At 42.3% G+C, this 20,639-nt stretch overlaps 1 protein-coding gene across 1 annotated transcript in view; it reads left to right on the top strand.

Moving 5' to 3' along the window:
- Positions 1 to 5,584: 5,584 nt before the first annotated feature.
- myo15ab (myosin XVAb) overlaps positions 5,585 to 20,639 on the top strand; it is a 90,480-nt gene continuing 75,425 nt past the window's right edge. Inside the window, exons 1-14 of the mRNA XM_075462469.1 lie at positions 5,585 to 7,471; positions 7,952 to 10,423; positions 10,550 to 10,669; positions 12,349 to 12,666; positions 12,969 to 13,166; positions 13,366 to 13,610; positions 15,610 to 16,003; positions 16,105 to 16,187; positions 18,079 to 18,142; positions 18,235 to 18,344; positions 19,754 to 19,828; positions 20,195 to 20,285; positions 20,402 to 20,407; positions 20,492 to 20,595. Of these exons, the coding sequence (XP_075318584.1) occupies positions 5,585 to 7,471; positions 7,952 to 10,423; positions 10,550 to 10,669; positions 12,349 to 12,666; positions 12,969 to 13,166; positions 13,366 to 13,610; positions 15,610 to 16,003; positions 16,105 to 16,187; positions 18,079 to 18,142; positions 18,235 to 18,344; positions 19,754 to 19,828; positions 20,195 to 20,285; positions 20,402 to 20,407; positions 20,492 to 20,595 (6,167 nt within the window). The remainder of the gene's footprint in view (positions 7,472 to 7,951; positions 10,424 to 10,549; positions 10,670 to 12,348; positions 12,667 to 12,968; positions 13,167 to 13,365; positions 13,611 to 15,609; positions 16,004 to 16,104; positions 16,188 to 18,078; positions 18,143 to 18,234; positions 18,345 to 19,753; positions 19,829 to 20,194; positions 20,286 to 20,401; positions 20,408 to 20,491; positions 20,596 to 20,639) is intronic.

Genomic DNA, 20,639 nt, shown 5'->3' with positions numbered 1-20,639 from the left:
GCAGAAAGGGCGCGAGCCTGTGAGACTGCTTCACTTTTTCTGGGGTTTTTTCACCTGTGAGGGGATGGGGGATCGTGACTATGGAACACCAGTAACCTGAGGACCTCCAGAGCTGGGATGTGCCGACAGTGAGGTAGGTTTTGGGGGGAGTGCAGCTACCCTTCAGCCTTGTTCCCGCACACCCACGCGCAGGATGTCACCGGGCGGCACGCTGGGACTTAGGATTGTATTCATCTCTCCTGCAACATAACATCTTCTCCAGGAGTCTGATTGTACATTGTGGCTCATTGCCACTGGATATATAAATATATATATAAAATCAGAAAACGTAAAGCCTCTTGTTGCAGGCCTGCACACTCACCTGGCCACCCTAACCCAAACTCTGAGGAGTGCTGCAGGTGGAGTGCTGCTCCACTAGATAGCAGCAAATTGCTGTGAGTTTGTGTGTTTGTGCATCTCAGTGTGTGTGTTATGTGACAAAGATGATCTCTTGCTTCCCCCCAGGACCTGAAAGCTCGTTTGATGAGCCTCATCAAGTCCACCTCTGTTGTAATTGGGCTTTATTCTCCCAGGCATGTATCCCAGTCTTCCATCATAAGACGGGGGGCCGCCTGCCAGCAGCGCCTGCTTTGGCATGAGGCAGCCTGGCTGCGGCTCAGAGCTTTACACCTTTGATAGGGTCTTTTCATTATGGCTCAAAGGCACGTGTGCAGTTAGATATGAAGCGTGGGAAAGTAAGAAACACCCTTTCATCCTTTTAAATGTGCACACATGCAGCCCCTACATGTGCTCCTGGCTCGTCGGTAATGAGAGAGAGACTCACATTCCGAAAGATCAGGATCTGGCAACCAAACACCAGGACAGATCTGGCAATCTGACCCCTTCCCTTCTGGAAGAGGGACAATTTGGTTGATGGCACTAATAATCACAGCCCTGTTACTGATCCCTGGCTGGCAGTGGCTTTGTGTGCATGTGTTTGCTCCAGTCAATCCTGTGTCACTGATACCAAGAGGGAAGACGTCATATCTCTCACAAGTGGGTGTTCCTCCTGCCTCTGCCCATCTCCTGCTCTCAACTACGTGGGGCTTTATTCATCAATACAAGGCCGTTTGAATGTGTTACATTAAAGGAAACCTGTAAATACACAAAGAACAACCTCACTGAAAGAAGATCTGTGAACACATACAGGTGTTCACACGTGACTTCTTACTAAAATTTCTAAAGAAACCTACTTATTTAGGATGGCTTTAATACCCAGTAGTATGATGACACTTTTATCTTATTTGATTTTGTTGTATTTTATTGTTTTTATTGTTTTTACTTCTTCTCTTTATTTATTACCTGCTGTAAAGCACTTTGGCACACCGTAAGGATTGTCTGTAAAGGGCTGTAGAAATAAAGTCCATTTACATTTCTCTCATGCACACAAGGTCCATTTTAGGTAGTTAATTACTGGCTATTTCTATCAATCAGGCTGTTCTTCTGCATCCCTCGTCGGTCTTCCTTTCTTTCTCTCTCTCTCTCTGGAGCTTTTGTATTATTTATGCCCCGCCCCCTCAGCCACTCAGAGATCTCAGGTTTCACCTGTAGGGCCAGATGACAAATTAAGACTCCTTCTACAACCCGACACAAGGAACTGTCCACACACACACACACACACACACACACACACTTACACGTATGTGCGCACATGCAAACGCACACAACAGGTCTCTTTTTGCTTCACACACACTTATACACAGCAGCTCCCGCACAGTGGTGAGCCGGGTGTCGTAGTGAGCAACAGAAGACGGGTCAGAGGAAGAGGCTCGCTGTGACCTCAAGACTTTGGCTTGAATTAAAAAAAAAAAAAAAACAACAACAAACCAAAAGGTTTTTGAGTTTCTTTTCTGACGACCAAAGAAAGAAGAGCTTTGCCATCAGGACACAACCGACCTGAAGACCGGACGCCCCGGACTCCTTCTGCAGTGTAGCTTGTTACTGAAGCAGAGGTGACTGTGATGGAAGGATGTTTTGGTGGATGAAGTTTGCTTTAGCTGCTGGAGTAGGACTGAACCACAGAGGGTTTAGAGCTTCAGCTGGAGCCACAGCAGCATGTTTTGTGTGTCATTATCAATGCTCGGATCCACTTCTGCAGAAAGCTATTGCCGCAGGGATCACACTGAGTGGAAATTAATAAAACCAACACAGTAATAATCTCTTTGTAAGAGTTTGCAGCGGGGTTGATTTTGGATCGTACTCCCCTCGTGCTGTGAATGCAAAAGCAGATTCAGATTTATAGAGAGTGTTCAGAGCTCTGACTCACTGAACCCACCAAACGTAAAACATGCTGACACAGGGCTTTTTAAGCTCCTGAGAAGGGTTGAACATCTTTTTAATGGAGCGGTCGGTACTCTTTAGGGAGAGCTGCCTTCAAATGTGATATTTATGGGTAATGTGCACCCATTCCAAGATGTTGGAAAGTGAAACAGTCAGAACTCTAAGACAGTTGTGACTTTGTGGTAAATCAACCCTTTTCTTACTAATGTCAGCATGGTTCCTGAACGGGTTAATGATTAAAATCTCAGAGTTAACTGAGCAAAATTCTTGAGCCACCCCTGATTTCTGTATATATTGCCAAGTAAACAGCAAATGGGTGCAGCAGTTTATTAAAATGTGCTAACATGAATGGAAAAATGGGCAAAATCATTGTTTTTTCATCCTGAACACAGTCTGAATTCTCTTAGACGAGCTGTCTTGTAATTTCTTTAAGTATTCTTCAGGAGGAGTTCTCCAGGCTTCTTGAGGGACATTTCAGATCTCTTTATTTGGATCTTGGCTGCCTTTCATTCCGTTCTCTGTCAATATGACCCCACGCTGCTTAAGTAATGTTGTAGTCTGGGCTCCGGGGAGGATTTCTCACCCTGTAAAGTCTGTTGCAACTGATTTTCAGTTTAGTTCTCGTGTCTTTTCGCATACCTCAGTCTTATCTCCCAGTTTGGCTGCTTGACAGCCACCCTTCCATGCAAATAATATCTTATGAGTTGCCAGAAAAAGGGCCAGATGCGTCTCTTTCTCTCTCTCATCTTTCTCAAGCTTGGCTGGTTTTTCTTCAGATGGCGTTTTTTAGACCTGCCACTTCTTATTCTGTACTCAAGTATTCAGCTAAGGTTCTTTGCGAATCACCTTGTTGGTAAAAAAAATACTATTTTATGTCTGTCAAACTGTGTTATCTATTTTTTGTAAATGTAACAAAAGAAATGGGAACAACAATTTAGTGCCTAAATATACAATTTAGAATAGTTTATTACTCAGTTGTCAGTTGTCTGTGTTGATACCATACTGGTTCACCCTATGAGTTTCTTTTATTTTCTCCTTTCTTTGAATGGGCTGAGGTGGGTAGAGCAGCCAAAAATTGTACTCAAGTAAAAGTAAAAAGTAGTCATCCCAATAACTACTTGAGTAAGAGTGAAAAAGTGCTCGGTGAAAAAACTACTCAAGTACTGAGTAACTGTTGAGTAACGTCTGATTTATTTGTTAACACAAGCATTCAATCAGACAGACAAAGATACTAAATAATCATCTTTAGGCCAATTAGAGTTCATCCAATTGATAAAATAAATTAAAATTAATTAATTAATTACAAAATAGCTTAAATTAAAATAATCCAGGTAAATTCAAGAACTTCAATAAAAAATAAAAGAGACTTAGGAAATGTTTAAAACATATGTAACCCTTATGTAACCTAAAAAACTAACATTCACCTATCCATGGGGGAAAAAACGAGTTTAGGAAACTTAGCGCTACATGTTTCCTCAAGTTAGATGTTGAGTTTCTGCTGAAATGTGCGTTTGTTTTGGTTGACACAGAAGACACATAATGTAGCTGCTGTTTCTCACTCTTTGTAAGGTGAACATGCTTTCAGTATGAGGCCTCGTCTGCGTCTTCATTTCCCACCGTTGGTTCTGACATTTTTCATCTGTTTCTTTGTTTGTTTGCTACGACTGCTAATGCTAAAGCTAACCCGTCCCGCCGCTGAGATTGAGTATGGTCACGTGACCAGACCGCACGGCTGCGTCTGATTGGTGGAAGGTGGTAGAGTCTTTGGTGGAAGTCTCTCTCTCTGTCAGAATAAAACATTAAAATGAGGCGTACGCGGGGGGATAAAAATAATGAGGCGTAGAATACCAAAGAGGTAAGAAGAAAAGTAACCAGCTCATTGTAGCCTAATGTAGCGGAGTAAGAGGACAGTTTCTGCTGCACACATCTACTCAAGTAAAAGTAAAAAGTATAGAGATTTAAAACTACTCCTAGAAGAATCATTTTTTTCAAAAACTTACTCAAGTAAATGTAACTCGTTACTACCCACCTCTGTGAATGGGTCACAGGTCAGTGTTTGATGGTTTTTACGAACAAATATACACATTCGGCTACAAATGCTCATGTTAAGGATTGGAGGGAAAATCAGTGAAAAAGCACCCAATGTCCCCAAAAAAAGAACTTTGAAAGACCTTCAGAAAGCCTGAAAAAAATGCTCAAGACCACTTCAAAAGATTTCAAGAAAGTGTGTCTCCTGGGAAGTAAAATATAAAAAGGGTTCAAGACTTTTTGCATAGTTCTGTATTTCAGTGGCTGTGTGAAAATATCTGTGGATGAATGATTGCTAACTCTAAGCAATGTCTATCTGGACAGGAGCCTTCATGGGGACCAGATTCGGGCAGTGCACAGCTGCGTTGGCTTGGTGGACCTGTCCTCACACTGATTCTGAGCTAATGTGTAGTGCCTTTAGCACAAAGTCAAAAAGGCATATCTAAAACAAGATATCTTTTAAAGGTTTGTCCCTCATTTTGATTTTGAAAACATCAGATTTTCTTGATGTTTATTTTTTACTTACTCTCACATTGTTACCTTAAATATATTATAAATGTCATTCTCTGTGTTTGTGCATATCAAGGTCAGCTGCATTGCATCCTGTACTGAGGGCATGGTGTACTCCTAGCCTTTTGTCAAAATGCCCAGTAAGAAGGACCCTAAAAAGGATGCAAAAAAGGGTGGAAAACCTGAACCAGAGAAAAAGAAAGCCGAGGAAAAGAAAGGAAAGGATGACAAAAAGGGAGGAAAAGATGACAAAAAAGCCATCAAGGATGATAAGAAAGGTGGGAAGAAGGGAAAGGAGGAGCCACCCAAAGGGAAGGCTGATGGGAAGAAAGGAAAAGACAAAGGGAAAAGTAAGAAAGTGGAGTCTGAGGAGGAAGAAGAGGAACTAATAAGTGATGAGGAAGAGGAGGAAGACTTAAGTGAGGAAGAAGACGAGGAGGACTCAGAGGATGACATGAGGGGCAGGGGGCGAGGAGGCCGGGGGGGTAAAGCAAAGAAAGGGGGGAAGTCTAGACGGGGGGAAGACTCTGAAGAGGACGACGAATATGATGAAGAGGAGGACAACGAGGATGAAGAGGTTCTCAGCAAATCCAAAAAAAAGTCTAAGGATGACCGACACCATAAAGGAGGGAAATCCGACGCCGATGCAAAGAAGAAAAAAGGCAAAAAGAAAGAGGAAACTCTGCAAGCTCCTGCAAAGGAAATCCCAAAGAAAGGTCTGAAAAACATGTCCACGATGTTCATGAAGTTTTCTGGTTTCAAGAGGCGCAGGAGCAGCATCAAGAAGCTTAAGAGTACGTCGCGTTTGTTCCTTCGTTTGGGGAAGAGAAAGAGCCGGATGGCTAAGAAGAAACGTCGCAAGTCTATGTTAAAGAATACCTCTCGATTCATGATGAAGTTTAAGGGCAGCAAAAAGAGAAAAAGTGAGAAGGAGGCCAAAGAAAAGGCAGCAGCAGCAGCAAATGATGGGAAGAAACCAAGCTACATGCTGCTTCGTCTTGGAGGGGGAGCATCAAATGAGAAGAGGGGGGGCTTCTTCAAAGGTTTATTTAAAAAAAAGAATGGCGTCGTATCACCTGAGAACTTCAAAAACAGTGGTGTGTTACTGGGTAAGGTTGCAGCGGCGACTAACTGGCTGACCAAACGATTCCTATCGACCAAAATGCGAGGACATCCAGGGCATCGCGGCTCGGATTGTCATAGAACAAAAAGCCGGCAATCCAGTTCCAGACAGTATATTCATGGTAATCATAATGATGGTTATGAGCATGGGGAGGAGACGTATGGATACAACCACCAACGTTCAGTTTACCCGACAGGTTATGGAGGGCATGATGATGGTTATGAGGACGAGGCAGCTGCATATGGAGGCCAGGACCACTTTGGTTACTATGAGGATGGAGTGGGGGGAACTGACTATCAAGACTTGGGGTACTATGAGGAAGAGGGGCTTTATGATCCAAATGCAGAATATTACGAGGATGGTCTTTACGATGATGGTATGGGAGATTACGACAACCCTTATTCCTCCACCCAAGACTACTATGATATCCAGGAAGCTGACTACTATGGGTACCAGCAATATGAGGCAATATATGATGATGAGGCTTTGGACTACTATGCACCAATGGGTGAAGGGCATATGTATGGAGGGGAGGTAGATAGATTGCTTGACCCTCAAACTCAGATTTATTACGATGAAAATGGTCAGGGAGTTTACTATGAAGTTGGACAAATGGGTTACTATGACCATGTGCAAGAAGGTTATCATGAGAACCCCTATGCTGCCACTATGGGAATGCAAGGGGGGTTTTCACCAGACTTTCAGCTTAGTTACAGTGATGCTGGCATTCCCTATCATGACTTCAGCTCCCAACAGATGTCTGGATTCCCACCAGGGAGCCATCATGTCTTTGGCTTTGGAGGAAAAGGTAGTGATCAGGTACAGGGCTTGTATGTAGACCAGTATGTAGGCCAAGCAAATCAATATGGAGATGATACTGGTGGAGTCCAGCAGGGGGATGTTACATTTAGAGTTCCTAGACCTCAAGTGCGGCTGTTTGGGAAAGAGCGTCTTGATGTTCCTTTACCTCCTCCGCCTACTTTGCCACCTGATCCAGAATTTGAAGACATGTCAGATATTCAATATGAAGATCAGATTCCTTTTGCCCCAGGAGGCGTTATGTCACTACGGCAGGATACATCAGTGTCACCACAACAACAAATGATGATGTCTTCTCAACTACAACCTATGTTTCCCTCTCAAATACTATACCCCCAACAAATGATGTCACCACAGCAACAAATGATGTCACCACAGCAGCAGATGATGTCACCACAGCAACAAATGATGTCACCACAGCAGCAGATGATGTCACCACAGCAACAAATGATGTCACCACAGCAACAGACAATGTTTCAACACGAACAAAGTATGTCTCCTCAGATGATGCCGACACAGATGTTGCCACAGCAGCATATGATGCCACAGCAAATGATGTCTCCACAAGAGGTGACGCTGTCTCATCAAATGATGTCACCACAAGAGCAGATGATGTCACAGCAAATTATGTTTCAACAACAACAGATGACTCCCCAACTGATTTCCCCACAGGTAATTCCAGCTCCATTGTCTCAGTGCATGTGACAGTATCTCTAAGTACATTGCATTGTAAGCCTTTAAGTGACAAATTTTAAAAAGAACAATAATATGATAGAATGGCAGTTGTGGAGTATAACAAAATATTTCTATAATATGATCCTATCAGTGTATGTTTTTTTTCAGATTAGAGGTGTAATTTAATTTTTTTTCATGGTAAAATCCTAGCTATCATGAGCTGATGAACTTTTACTGAATACATTCTAATTCTTATTGGCTTTTGGCTCTTACTTTGAATTTATTTTTTGCGCAAAACCACCAACATCCAGGTCTCTGTAGCAATCATCTGCTACCCAGGTGTAGCTGATGGCCAATGACTCAGCTTGCTTAGGAAACATTTGTATTACAACATTAATACAGTCAATGCTAATGTCTCTAATTTGCTAACTTTTTCCATTTTTCTTTGAATTCTATTAACACTTTTTTTGCCAACAGCAGATGATGACTGACCCAATGATGATATCACAGCAGCAAGGTTTCGGGCCCCCTTCCATCCCAACACCATCTGCCATGATTATTAAGCAAGCAAGCATGTCTCCCCTTGCTGCCCGCCGCATAAATCCATCTCCAACTCCATCCCGCCGCTCTGTCATCATGGCCTCCCCACAAATGCAACGGCATCCCTCTGCAATGCCTTCTGCATTACCCTCTCCTATGGTTACCCAGAGGCGCAGCCCTTCACCACAACCATCCATGAGGAGTGGGTTTATAAATGCCCAAAGACCACCATCTGTTATGTCCAGAAGGATCTCACCTCCTGCCTCCCCTATGATGTCCCCACTTTCTCATCGTAGAATGCAACCACAGAGATCACTGTCTCCTCTGGCTCGAGCCCCCTCGCCTCTGGCTCAAGCCCCCTCGCCTCCCCACTCTCCCCGTGCCTCCATGATTCGGCATAGTCCTCCAGCCTCACCAAGAGCATCAATGAGGCAACGTTCTCGACCCTCATCACCCCACGTTTCCATGAGAAGGCGAGTTCCCCCACGATCTCCCACTCCTACTCATAGTCCATTCGGAGGAGGACATATGCGAAAGTCAACCTCACCTCCCCTCTCCCCTGGTCACACATCTCCTACTCTCTCTCCACGTCTCAGCAGAAGACCTTCCCCGCCCCCATCCCCATCTCGTCGAAGTTTATCCCCTGCAGCACATCTGCCCGCCCAAACATCTCCAACTCTTTCTCGTCGCTCAACTCGGCTTCTTAGAGACCCCACACCATTGGCCAGGCCTAGGATGGGGGGGAATATACCTTTAGGTACTGTCAGACCCTCTCCCATGGGTCTCAGAGGCCGTCCAGTGCCCCCTCCCACCCAGAATGTGCGTCCATTTCGTGCCTCGTCCATAAGGAGCAATAGATCTTCTGTTCTTACAATAGACTCCTCCCTCCACTCATCCCCTTTTCAATCTCCTCATATGGTCCATCGTACTCCCCTGGGAAGGAGAAAATCTGGACGACTTCCTTTTCGTCCCATTCCTCGAGGGCGACCTCTCATGGTCCAGCAGTCCATAAGAAGGATGCCTCCTGCTTCCCCACAGCTCTCTGTTAAGCACATGCCACACCCTGCATCCCCACGCCTCTCTCCTCGGCTTTCTTATCAGTCTTCCCCCCTCCCACCCTATGCTGTCCGTCCCCCTTCTTATGCATCAGAAACTTACATGTCAGTCCCAATTGCTGATCCTTACGCTGACCAGTCACATCAGTTTGTTGCCCCTCCTTCTCCCATGTTATCTGGTGCTTTGCAGAACCAGGCTATCCGACAGGCTTCACTCTCGTCCCCCTTTGGACCAGATCCAGGCCAAATGGTGGGCATGGGTGAAACGGCTGCACAATTTGTTCATGCATCCCCTATGCTGTCTGATGCAATGCAAAACCAGGTCATACGGGATGCATCTTATGCTCCCTCACAGCAGAGACCAATGTCACCTTATGAGCAGCCTATGCCCCCTTCATCTCCTCTGATGTCTGGGGCACTGCAGAATCAAGCTTTCCGAGATGCGTCCTATGTGTCTCCATTGCAAAGGCCAATGTCACCTTATGACCAGCCTATGACCCCTTCATCTCCTCTGATGTCTGGGGCACTGCAGAATCAAGCTTTCCGGGATGCGTCCTATGTGTCTCCATTGCAAAGGCCAATGTCACCTTATGAGCAGCCTATGACCCCTTCATCTCCTCTGATGTCTGGGGCACTGCAGAATCAAGCTTTCCGGGATGCGTCCTTTGTGTCTCCATTGCAAAGGCCAATGTCACCTTATGAACAGCCTCTGCCTCCCTCTTCCCCGGTATTGTCTGGAGCTTTGCAAAACCAGGCAGTGAGAGAAGCCTCCTACATGTCCCCACTTCATAGACCTCAGTCTCCATATGCCCCATCTGCACCCTCATCTCCAATCCTCTCCGGAGCAATGAGACATGGTCAGGCACTAAGAGGCGTGGCTTCGTATAGCACTCCACAGTTACGTTCGCCATACGGACGAACTGTTGTTACTCCATATGATTATATCTCTGAGCCTGGCCCAGCACCACTGCTCCAAAATGCGCTGCAAAACCGATCTGATTTACGGAATGTCTCAATTTTAAGATCACCTGTAATGCACCATCGTAATCCTTATGCGCCAGCTGTACCTCAGCTCAATAGCGCTCTTCAGCAGAACCCAAACCTACGCCAAGCGGCTTATAGGACCCCTGTGCAACTTAGACGGCCCTCCCATGGACCTCAACCACCATCTTCACCAGTGTTGGGACGTGCCCTGCAAAATCCACAGCTGATGCAGGCATCATATCGGTTGCCAGATGGAACCCTGGCGTCACATTATGTAAATCCACGCTCCTCCCCTTTACTTGGTCATGCACTGCAGAACCAACAAGTCCTTGGAGCCTCGTATGTTTTGCCTGATGGATCAGTTATTCGGGTATGTATAAAAGTATGTTGAGTATATTGAAAGAATTTTCCCAGGTTTGATTGATTGATTGTCATAAGTAATAACAACTCTATAACTACAATTTTGCTTTTTTTGTGTGACTCCATCCCTGCTCAGGACCCTCGTGCACTTCAGAGGCCAATGTCGCCGAACCTTTATGGAGCTCTTCAAAACCAGAATCTCAAGTCTGCTTTATACACTCTCCCTGATGGGACCATTATAGATCCTACACAGCAAGTAACCAATAACTTGTAGAACTTTATTTTGAATTGACCTCTCATTGGGCCTCATTCAAGAACATTTTCGTATTTTTATTCTAAATTTCTCTCACTTTTTTCGTAAGAAGGTCTCGTACGAACACGCCACGTCAGATTCAACAAACGCTCTTAACTTGGGAAAAAGTGTGTAAACAAACTGCGTAAATGATGAATCCCACCCGTGCGTATTTAAGTGCACGTGCACGAGGATAGGAGATTTGCATACTCCACGCCCAAAATGATACCATATAAGGCTGTGCTTCCACTCTCCTGTGCCAGGAAGTGTTGAGTGTTGAGTCATGAGAATGGCATCAAGGCGCAAAAAGAACAACTTTTGGGGCTCTGAGACTGAAGTTCTGCTTTCAGAGATCCAAAAAGGAAAATCTGTCATTTTTAGCAGTGTCAGCAGTGGAATTACGGGACCTGCTAAAGCGAAGAAATGGGAAGTTATTACGAGTGCTGTTAATTCCGTGTCACCTGTAGTTCATAATGTCACCGAAATAAAGAAGAAATGGTTTGATGGTCCATGAGGGGGGTCTTCTGGCACCACACCTTCTGGTCTGCCTGGGCTGGTTCAGGTGGAGACCCTCGTTCTTGGCAATATTGTGCAAATCTGGCATGCCTTCTCTGGGCTATAGAGCAGTTTGCCGCTCGCTGTATCGAGACACACCCACCTGGCCTTCAGCTCAGTGCGCTCCACGACAGCACAGGTGCTTTGATGCGTATATGTGTGCAGTATATTGCTCCAATTATGTTATGCTGCATCGCCGAGGTCCAAGCATGCTATTAAAATGCCACAGATGGTATTATCTAATTTTCTGGTTTACCATTTTGATTCAGTGGAATATTTGGTACAGTCAGGCATGAAAGTCCCTCTTAATTTGTACTTGTTGGACAGCGGTGTATGGGAATTTGATGACCAAGGGGAGCGCACGACTCACAGAGGACTGTTTCCAATCTCCCTCTGAAAGGTTCCAGTGGCCAAAAATCCAAGGGTGGTGAGGACCTGGACATGTGGCGGAATTGGGTTTGATCGGCGTGTTTCTCTGGAGTTGTGGCTCTAGCAAGCTGCATATTTACAGCAGGACAGTCCTTGGTGATCTTAATCGCGATGTTAGCCATTCGTCTGTCTCTGCAGGATATCTACTCGGTCTCGGAACACACGCTCTCTCCCAAGAGCCTAAGGCTTCCAAAAGTAGCAAGTCAGCCGCTGGTTACGCTTCCCATTGACCTTGTTATATACAGTCAAATTAACCTTCAATTAGTGCATAATTTAAGTCAAAGAGAATAATGTCAGCATCATTATGGGGTATAATGTATATATTTATTTATGTTTGCTTCAAAGTAATTAAATATACAATCCATTAGTCAAGCAAACTTGATTGGAATAACAGCGGACTATTTTAGGAAACTCCTACGACAGGTCTGGATCACTCATAAATTCTGTTCGTACCTGAAAGAAACTTAAAATACGAAAAGATTGGTGAGTGCGCAAATCTCTTAAATCACTCGTACGCACGACTTAAGAACAAATCTGTTCGTACAAACGGTTGTTGCATGAGGCCCATTGTTTTGTTTTACAATGGCACCCTCCCTAGTTACATTTGTTGACTGTGTAGTTATTGCTAATTCATGTTTTTTCTTGTTTTGCTTGTTAAGCAACCTATTTCCCCAAACCTCAACAAGGCCCTAAACAACCCAGCGCTGCGTAAAGCCTCCTTCTCTCTCCCGGATGGGACCATCGTGATCAACTCCAAAAAACCGCATTCCCCAGACCTAACTGCAGCGTTGCAGAATCCTTACCTGAAGATTGCTTCTTACACCTTACCAGATGGCACTATCATCATTGATCCACGCAAACCCGTCTCTCCAAACCTGTCCAGTGCCATTCAAAGCTCACTGCTTAATGTCTCCTCCTTTGCACTACCGGACGGGGTTCGAGACCCCGGTACCCCGATATCACCAAATCTGGCTAAGGTTTATGATGTCTTCAGATCTATTAAGTGTTTTTCTCATGTTTCTCCATTATTTCCTCCTGTCTGTTATAGTAGGTGCCTGATGTCTATTACACTCTATTTTCTTTTTCAAGTAGGACTTGTGTACAAGGGCTCAAGTATAAGGATTTGAAAAGTCTTCACAAATTAATATTGTTCTAGTATTGCTTATTATAACTAGTAATCTAATCTGCTACTTTGATTCACATAAGACTAAACAACTGAATTGCACTTGTTTAATGTCTTAGGGTCACATTAACTGAAACCAGCTGTTCTAACACTCAGGCTCTTAGTAACCCAGCCTTGAAAGGAGCTTCATTTAGCCTCCCAGATGGAAGTGTTATAGTGGACCCAAGGAAACCAAAAAGCCCCAGTCTAGCAGCTGCTCTGCAGAATCCTTATCTAAAGGAAGTGTCCTACACCCTTGCTGATGGAACCATCATCATTGATCCACGGAAACCACATGGCCCCGACCTGTCTAAAGTGTGTACCTGTTAGAATTGTTTAACTTTGCTAACTTTGCACTAATCTAGTCCCTTTGTTTGTCTTTAGTAAAACAAAATATACATGTAGTAGTAGCTACAGTCTATCGCAATGTACAGCAATTATATAGTATAGTGAATTTTAGCAGGTGTAGTCTTGAAGGGACAGTGACTTGGCATCTTTCTTCAACCACCTGTAGGCTCTGATGGTGAACAATAACCTTCGTAGTGCATCATACCATCTTCCTGACGGTTCTCTGGTTATGCCTGGCCAGAGGACCTCTTCCCCAAACCTGGCTGCTGCTCTAAGGCAAAACAGAGACCTCCGTTCGGCAGGTCTCTTTCATCTCTCTGAAAATTCGGTACTGTCTGGTGCCCCCAAACCCACCAGTCCAAACATTTCCTCTGCAATGCTGAATGAAGGACTGGATAGCGTCCGATACAGGTAGGAAACTACACTATCAACAGAAACTGAGAGAGATGCCCACATAGGCTTGTCCAGGTGTTGCACAGAATCAGAGGTGGGTAGAGCAGCCAAAAATTATACTCAAGTAAAAGTACTGTTACTTCAGAATAATATGACTCAAGTAAAAGTAAAAAGTAGTCATCCAAATAATTACTTGAGTTAGAGTAAAAAAGTGCTACTACTACTCAAGTACTGAGTAACTGTTGAGTAGCATACCTCAGTCTTATCTCCCAGTTTGGCTGCTTGACAGCCACCCTTCCATGCAAATAATATCTTATGAGTTGCCAGAAAAATGGCCAGATGCGTCTCTTTCTCTCTCTCATCTTTCTCAAGCTTGGCTGGTTTTTCTTCAGATGGCGTTTTTTAGACCTGCCACTTCTTATTCTGTACTCAAGTATTCAGCTAAGGTTCTTTGCGAATCACTTTGTTGGTACAAAAATACTGTCTGTCAAACTGTGTTATCTATTTTTTATAAATGTAACGAAAGAAATGGGAACAACAAGTGCCTAAATATACAATTTAGAATAGTTTATTACTCAGTTGTCAGTTGTCTGTGTTGATACCATACTGGTTCACCCCATGAGTTTCTTTTATTTTCTCCTTTCTTTGAATGAGCTGAGGTGGGTAGAGCAGCCAAAAATTGTACTCAAGTAAAAGTAAAAAGTAGTCATCCAAATAGTTACTTGAGTAATAGTAAAAAAGTGCTCGGTAAAAAAACTACTCAAGTACTGAGTAACTGTTGAGTAACGTCTGATTTATTTGTTAACACAAGCATTCAATCAGACAGACAAAGATACTAAATAATCATCTTTAGGCAAATTAGAGTTCATCCAATTAATAAAATAAATTAAAATGAATGAATTAATTACAAAATAGCTTAAATTAAAATAATCCAGGTAAATTCAAGAACTTCAATAAAAAATAAAAGAGACTTAGGAAATGTTTAAAACATATGTAACCCATATGTAACCTAAAAAACAAACATTCACCTATCCATGGGGGGAAAAAACGAGTTTAGGAAACTTACCGCTACATGTTTCCTCAAGTTAGATGTTGAGTTTCTGCTGAAATGTGCGTTTGTTTTGGTTGACACAGAAGACACATAATGTAGCTGCTGTTTCTCACTCTTTGTAAGGTAAACATGCTTTCAGTATGAGGCCTCGTCTGCGTCTTCATTTCCCACCGTTGGTTCTGACATTTTTCATCTGTTTCTTTGTTTGTTTGCTACGACTGTAAACTGTAAAGCTAACCCGTCCCGCCGCTGAGATTGAGCTCATTGTAGCCTAATGTAGCGGAATAAGAGGACAGTTTCTGCTGCACTAATCTACTCAAGTAAAAGTAAAAAGTATAGAGATTTAAAACTACTCCTAGAAGTACAATTTTTTTCAAAAACTTACTCAAGTAAATGTAACTCGTTACTACCCACCTCTGCACAGAATGACCTTTTCAAAAAGACAAGTGTTAAGCGAGGAAATGTGACTTCATGTTTTATGTTAATTTATTTCTGCTTTGGAAACAATGCAGGCTTCATCCAGTGGGGAAAGGGAGTTCTTTTATAGTGTCCTCATAAATGTAAATGTATTTTATTTATACAGCCCTTTACAGACAATCCTTACGGTGTTCCAAAGTGCTTTACAGCAGGTAATAAATAAAGAGAAGAAGAAGTAAAAACATTCAAAGAACAGTGAAAGCAATAAAATACAACAAAATCGATTAAGATAAAAGTGTCATCATAATACTGGGTATTAAAAACAATCCTAAATAAGTAGGCTTTTAGCCTAGAAGAGGCCATAAGAATATTATAACGTAAGAATAGTATAATGTTGAAAGTGCAGTTTTAGTTCATGAATTCCTAAAAATGTTCGTGAAAACTCGTGAAAAAAGGCCACAGAGATTCCTCACACACTACCATTATCATATTTTACCACTGTAGTATAACACTGTGTTGTGTACTTTGTTGGTACCCATTGCTCTACAGGCTACCGGATGGCTCTCTTCTTACACGTCGGTTCCACAACCCAAGCTTGTCTGATTCCATCCAAAACCAGCACCTTCGTTATGCCTCATACAGTGTGCCAACAGGACTGCAGGGAGAAGACAATCGTTACGCCGTGATACCTCCGTACGGCCCACGTTCTGGGCATTGGGCCAAGAATGCTCAGGGAGGAGGTGAAGGTGGGGAGGACGTCTGGGCAGCTGAGAGGGTTTTACCACATGGGACAGTCCAGAATCTGTCTAAGTGGTCTATGTACAGAGAAGATGGGGTGTTGGAAGGATATTCACCATCTCACCGAGATGTGGATGGAAAGCCCCTGGACGTAGACTGGACTCCCGATAGAGACAGAGTACCAGGTCAAAGCTGGTATGACAAGGTACCTAAATGTATGAATTCATGTGTACACCGTATATACATTATTCAAGCAATACCTTAAAGAGCCTAACAAAAAAACATGTTGAAATTGTGTGTGTCCAGATCTACTCTGTCATAAGTATGCCCACAACAAGCCACAGAGTTAAACGGTGGGCAGAGGGGATGGAGGACATGACACAGCTCCCGTAAGTGTAGACACCCTCACTGCTCAGTCTCTTTCAAGCATTTTGATCTCTTGATGCTTATCCTTCCAATTTCCTCAAGCAGCAAATTGCTGCTGGGCCATGTCAAATCGTAATTTTTTCGATTAGAAAGTTTCCCAACTCAGTGAAATGACCTGGAAGTATCTAAGTGGCAGCTACGAGAAGAGCTGCTCAAATTGCCCGATTGCTAAGGAAAGGCTGTTTAGCGCTTCCTTTGTCTCCTTTAGCATAGTTTACATTACTGAACCATCCTTTTATGAGAGGAAAGGAGATCATTCCCTCCCATTATTCCCCATAAGCCGCAACTTTATACTTTATATAGTCATTAGGGCTGGGCAACGATTAAAATGTTTAATCTAATTAATCACATGATTTCCCTGATTAATCACGATTAATCGCATTTGTACGCAAAATCCAAAAATTAATCCAAAAGTAGTGTATATCTTTTAGCATTTAGTTTTATTTTAAATGTGCTACCATATGAATGAAAGTGCCATAACATTTGTTGTAAAAACACACTTTTAACATCAGCATCTTTCTGTAGTTTTTAAAACTGGCGTCCTGTAAAGAACTTCTGCTGCAACAATACGACTCATATGAAAAGCTACAGTCTTCATAAGGACGCCATGTTTATCCTCATGTGCAGTTACTCTCACCACAGCAGGTCATATATTCTGTTTAATCATGTAAATTTAGGTAATTGTCAGTTTCTATGCAGATGACACTGACTTGTGTTCCCATCCTGTCAGGAGGTCTGAATAATAAACCAAAACTGTGTGAAACTATAAACCCGTCGTTCCCTCAGCTGCTACAAACCTGCTTTTTTATGTGTTTATTGTCATTTATCCCACCGGCTCAAACTTTTTTGTTCATATTTACTAGGGCTGGGCAACGATTAAAATGTTTAATCTAATTAATCACATGATTTCCCTGATTAATCACGATTAATCGCATTTGTACGCAAAATCCGAAAGTAGTGTATAGCTTTTAGCATTTAGTTTTATTTTAAATGTGCTGCCATATGAATGAAAGTGCCATAACATTTGTTGTGCAAACACACTTTTAACATCAGCATCTTTCTGTAGTTTTTATGTAGAAGCCTCGCTCCACTGTCTGTTTCCTTGAATGACTTGCTGCTATCAGTTGTGTGTTTTGCCTTTAAGTGATATTTTAGACTGGAACTACTACGCTGAGAAGACAATTCAACTTGGCTGTAAATGCAGGAGGTTTTTTTTGTATTTTGAAATATTTGCTTTTATGTTGAAACAAGTAAAACAGGAAGTAGCGCCGGTTAGCTCCGTGAGCGATGTTTGCTGCTAGTTTATCTTTATTTTATTCCTCCATGCTTCGTGGTGTTTGCTGTAACTGTGTGAATGTGATGCATTCAACAGATTTTTACAATAATAAAACCTGCGTTAATGCACGATAAAATATTTATCGGCGTTAAATAATTAACAAGTTAACGCGATAATAACGAGTTCACGCGCCCAGCTCTAATAGAATAGAATAGAATATCAAAAATAGTCATACAAATTGGAATCAATGTATATTGATATGAGGAAAGAAGAGTGAGGGTGAGCAGCCTGTGACATGATACTGGAAAAGTATCTAAATTGCTCTTTGTGGAACATTATTTGAGCAGCTGTAGACCCACATTGCAGCTCGGTTGTATTCTCATGTGTCCCCGTTCTCGTCCACATTAAATCCCTTCACATTGCAAGAAAACCTAGGATTAGATATGTGCGTCACTTCGACTGCAGGCTTTTAAGAAATCCAAGAGATTTTGATTGCCTTTGAAGAGTAATTAATACTCGATGTGAAATAGAGTTTGGGAATGCTACTCTCAGTGCTAATTTCCTCCGTTTGATTTCAGTGAGCTTAATGAAACCACAGTCCTGATGAACCTGAAGAAGCGTTTCGACCAGGAACTCATATATGTATGCTTGTTATGTTGCAAATTAAGTAACTGATACTATCAAAAATACTGCCCTATGTGTGAATCCACTGACTCTTTGTTTCTTCTTCATAGACGTACATAGGAAGCATTCTTGTGTCTGTGAATCCCTACAAGTTGCTCAACATTTACGGCACAGACACGGTGCTTCAGTATGAAGGCCACGGTCTAAGTGACAACCCTCCGTAAGACCTTTGAGTGTGTTTCTGACATGTTAGATCCTGAACTCTTTCTCTAATCTGTGTGATTATGCTTTCAGTCTGTGTCTATTTGTTGGTAAACTGGGTATTTCAAAAACTGCTGAAAGGCTTTTTCTGTGACTGCACTCTTGCACTACATGTGTCGTAAGCAGAGGTGGGTAGAGCAGCCAAAAATTGTACTCAAGTAAAAGTACTGTTACTTCAGAATAATATGACTCAAGTAAAAGTAAGAAATAGTCATCCAAATAATTACTTGAGTAAGAGTAAAAAAGTGCTTGGTGAAAAAACTACTCAAGTACTGAGTAACTGTTGAGTAACGTCTGATTTATTTGTTAACACAAGCATTCAATCAGACAGACAAAAATACTAAATAATCATCTTTAGGCCAATTAGAGTTCATCCAATTGATAAAATAAATTAAAATGAATTAATTTATTACAAAATAGCTTAAATTAAAATAATCCAGGTAAATTCAAGAACTTCAATAAAAAATAAAAGAGACTTAGGAAATGTTTAAAACATATGTAACCCATATGTAACCTAAAAAACCAACATTCACCTATCCATGGGGGAAAAACGAGTTTAGGAAACTTACCGCTACATGTTTCCTCAAGTTAGATGTTGAGTTTCTGCTGAAATGTGCGTTTGTTTTGGTTGACACAGAAGACACATAATGTAGCTGCTGTTTCTCACTCTTTGTAAGGTAAACATGCTTTCAGTATGAGGCCTCGTCTGCGTCTTCATTTCCCACCGTTGGTTCTGACATTTTTCATCTGTTTCTTTGTTTGTTTGCTACGACTGCTAATGCTAAAGCTAACCCATCCCGCCGCTGAGATTGAGTATGGTCACGTGACCAGACTGCACGGCTGCGTCTGATTGGTGGAACACAGTCAGGTGGTAGAGCCTTTGGTGGAAGTCTCTCTCTCTGTCAGAATAAAACATTAAAATGAGGCGTACGCGGGGGGATAAAAATAATGAGGCGTAGAATACCAAAGAGGTAAGAAGAAAAGTAACCAGCTCATTGTAGCCTAATGTAGCGGAGTAAGAGGACAGTTTCTGCTGCACACATCTACTCAAGGAAAAGTAAAAAGTATAGAGATTTAAAACTACTCCTAGAAGTATCATTTATTTCAAAAACATACTCAAGTAAATATAACTCGTTACTACCCACCTCTGGCTGTAACCTCCACTCAGGGATGCAACTTGATGGTAAACAGTGGCGTAAATGCCACCACTCTCAGGTGTTGCTAAGAGGCTACTGTTACACTGTTATTGATTGGTTGCCAAGGGAGAGTTTAGTTATAGTTTTCACTGCCACTTCTTCACACAACAGGCGTGTAGAGTGCGTGCAACTGATTGCCCTGAAGCTTTAAAGATGTTTCACTGTGTTGCAGTCATCTTTTTGCCATTGCTAATCTCTCATATACGACCATGATGGATGCCAAAAAGGACCAGTGCATTGTGATCAGGTATGAAATACCGTCAGTGTTAATATATATTTTTTTATTTTTCGCTGAATAAGACCACGAATAAGCTGATCATTGAAATAAATACTGCATTTTGGCAAAAATGAAAGTAAATAATGACAGACTTTTTTTTTTTTATAAAAAAATCATGTTTTTGCTGTATTGATTGATGTCACAAATGACCAGTAATGATAATAGCCATGACTATTTGAAATACAGACATGTCAAAATATCAAGTGATAAAACAATTGGAAAGGTATGTTTTTCTACCTCGCCACAATTGCAGTTTGAGTGTAAATTAGCTTGCCGAAAAAGCGCTCGTAAAGTTACCTGCTGTGTGAGATATATTGATGATTTATGTTATTCCAGTGGAGAAAGTGGGTCAGGGAAGACAGAAGCCACTAAACTGATCCTGCGTTATCTAACAGCCATACATCACAAACGAAACGTCACACAGCAGGTAGATATCTGCTGCCTTCATTACCTCGTGTATGTCTACAAACAGATTTAAGTTCATGCTATTTTAGACTTGTTCTTTCTCTTTTCCTCTTCTACACGTGCGCCACCGTCCCTCAGATAGAGGTAAATTGTTTTTACTCTCATCACAACCGACAGTCCTGTTTAAAGTAGCCGCGGTAACAGAATCTTTGTGTTACGACTGAGCAGATCCTAGAGGCCACGCCCCTGTTGGAGTCTTTTGGGAATGCCAAAACGGTGCGCAATGACAACTCTTCACGCTTTGGCAAATATACGCAGATCTACATGGAAGGGTGAGAAGTAACTTCCACATGTGTTGGGAAAGAATAAGTTAAAA

Source organism: Odontesthes bonariensis, chromosome 4 (assembly GCF_027942865.1).
Source record: "Odontesthes bonariensis isolate fOdoBon6 chromosome 4, fOdoBon6.hap1, whole genome shotgun sequence".
NCBI lineage: Eukaryota > Metazoa > Chordata > Actinopteri > Atheriniformes > Atherinopsidae > Odontesthes > Odontesthes bonariensis.
The sequence above is the reverse complement of the archived record's forward strand: the minus strand, read 5'-3'. Positions and strand labels throughout refer to the sequence as shown.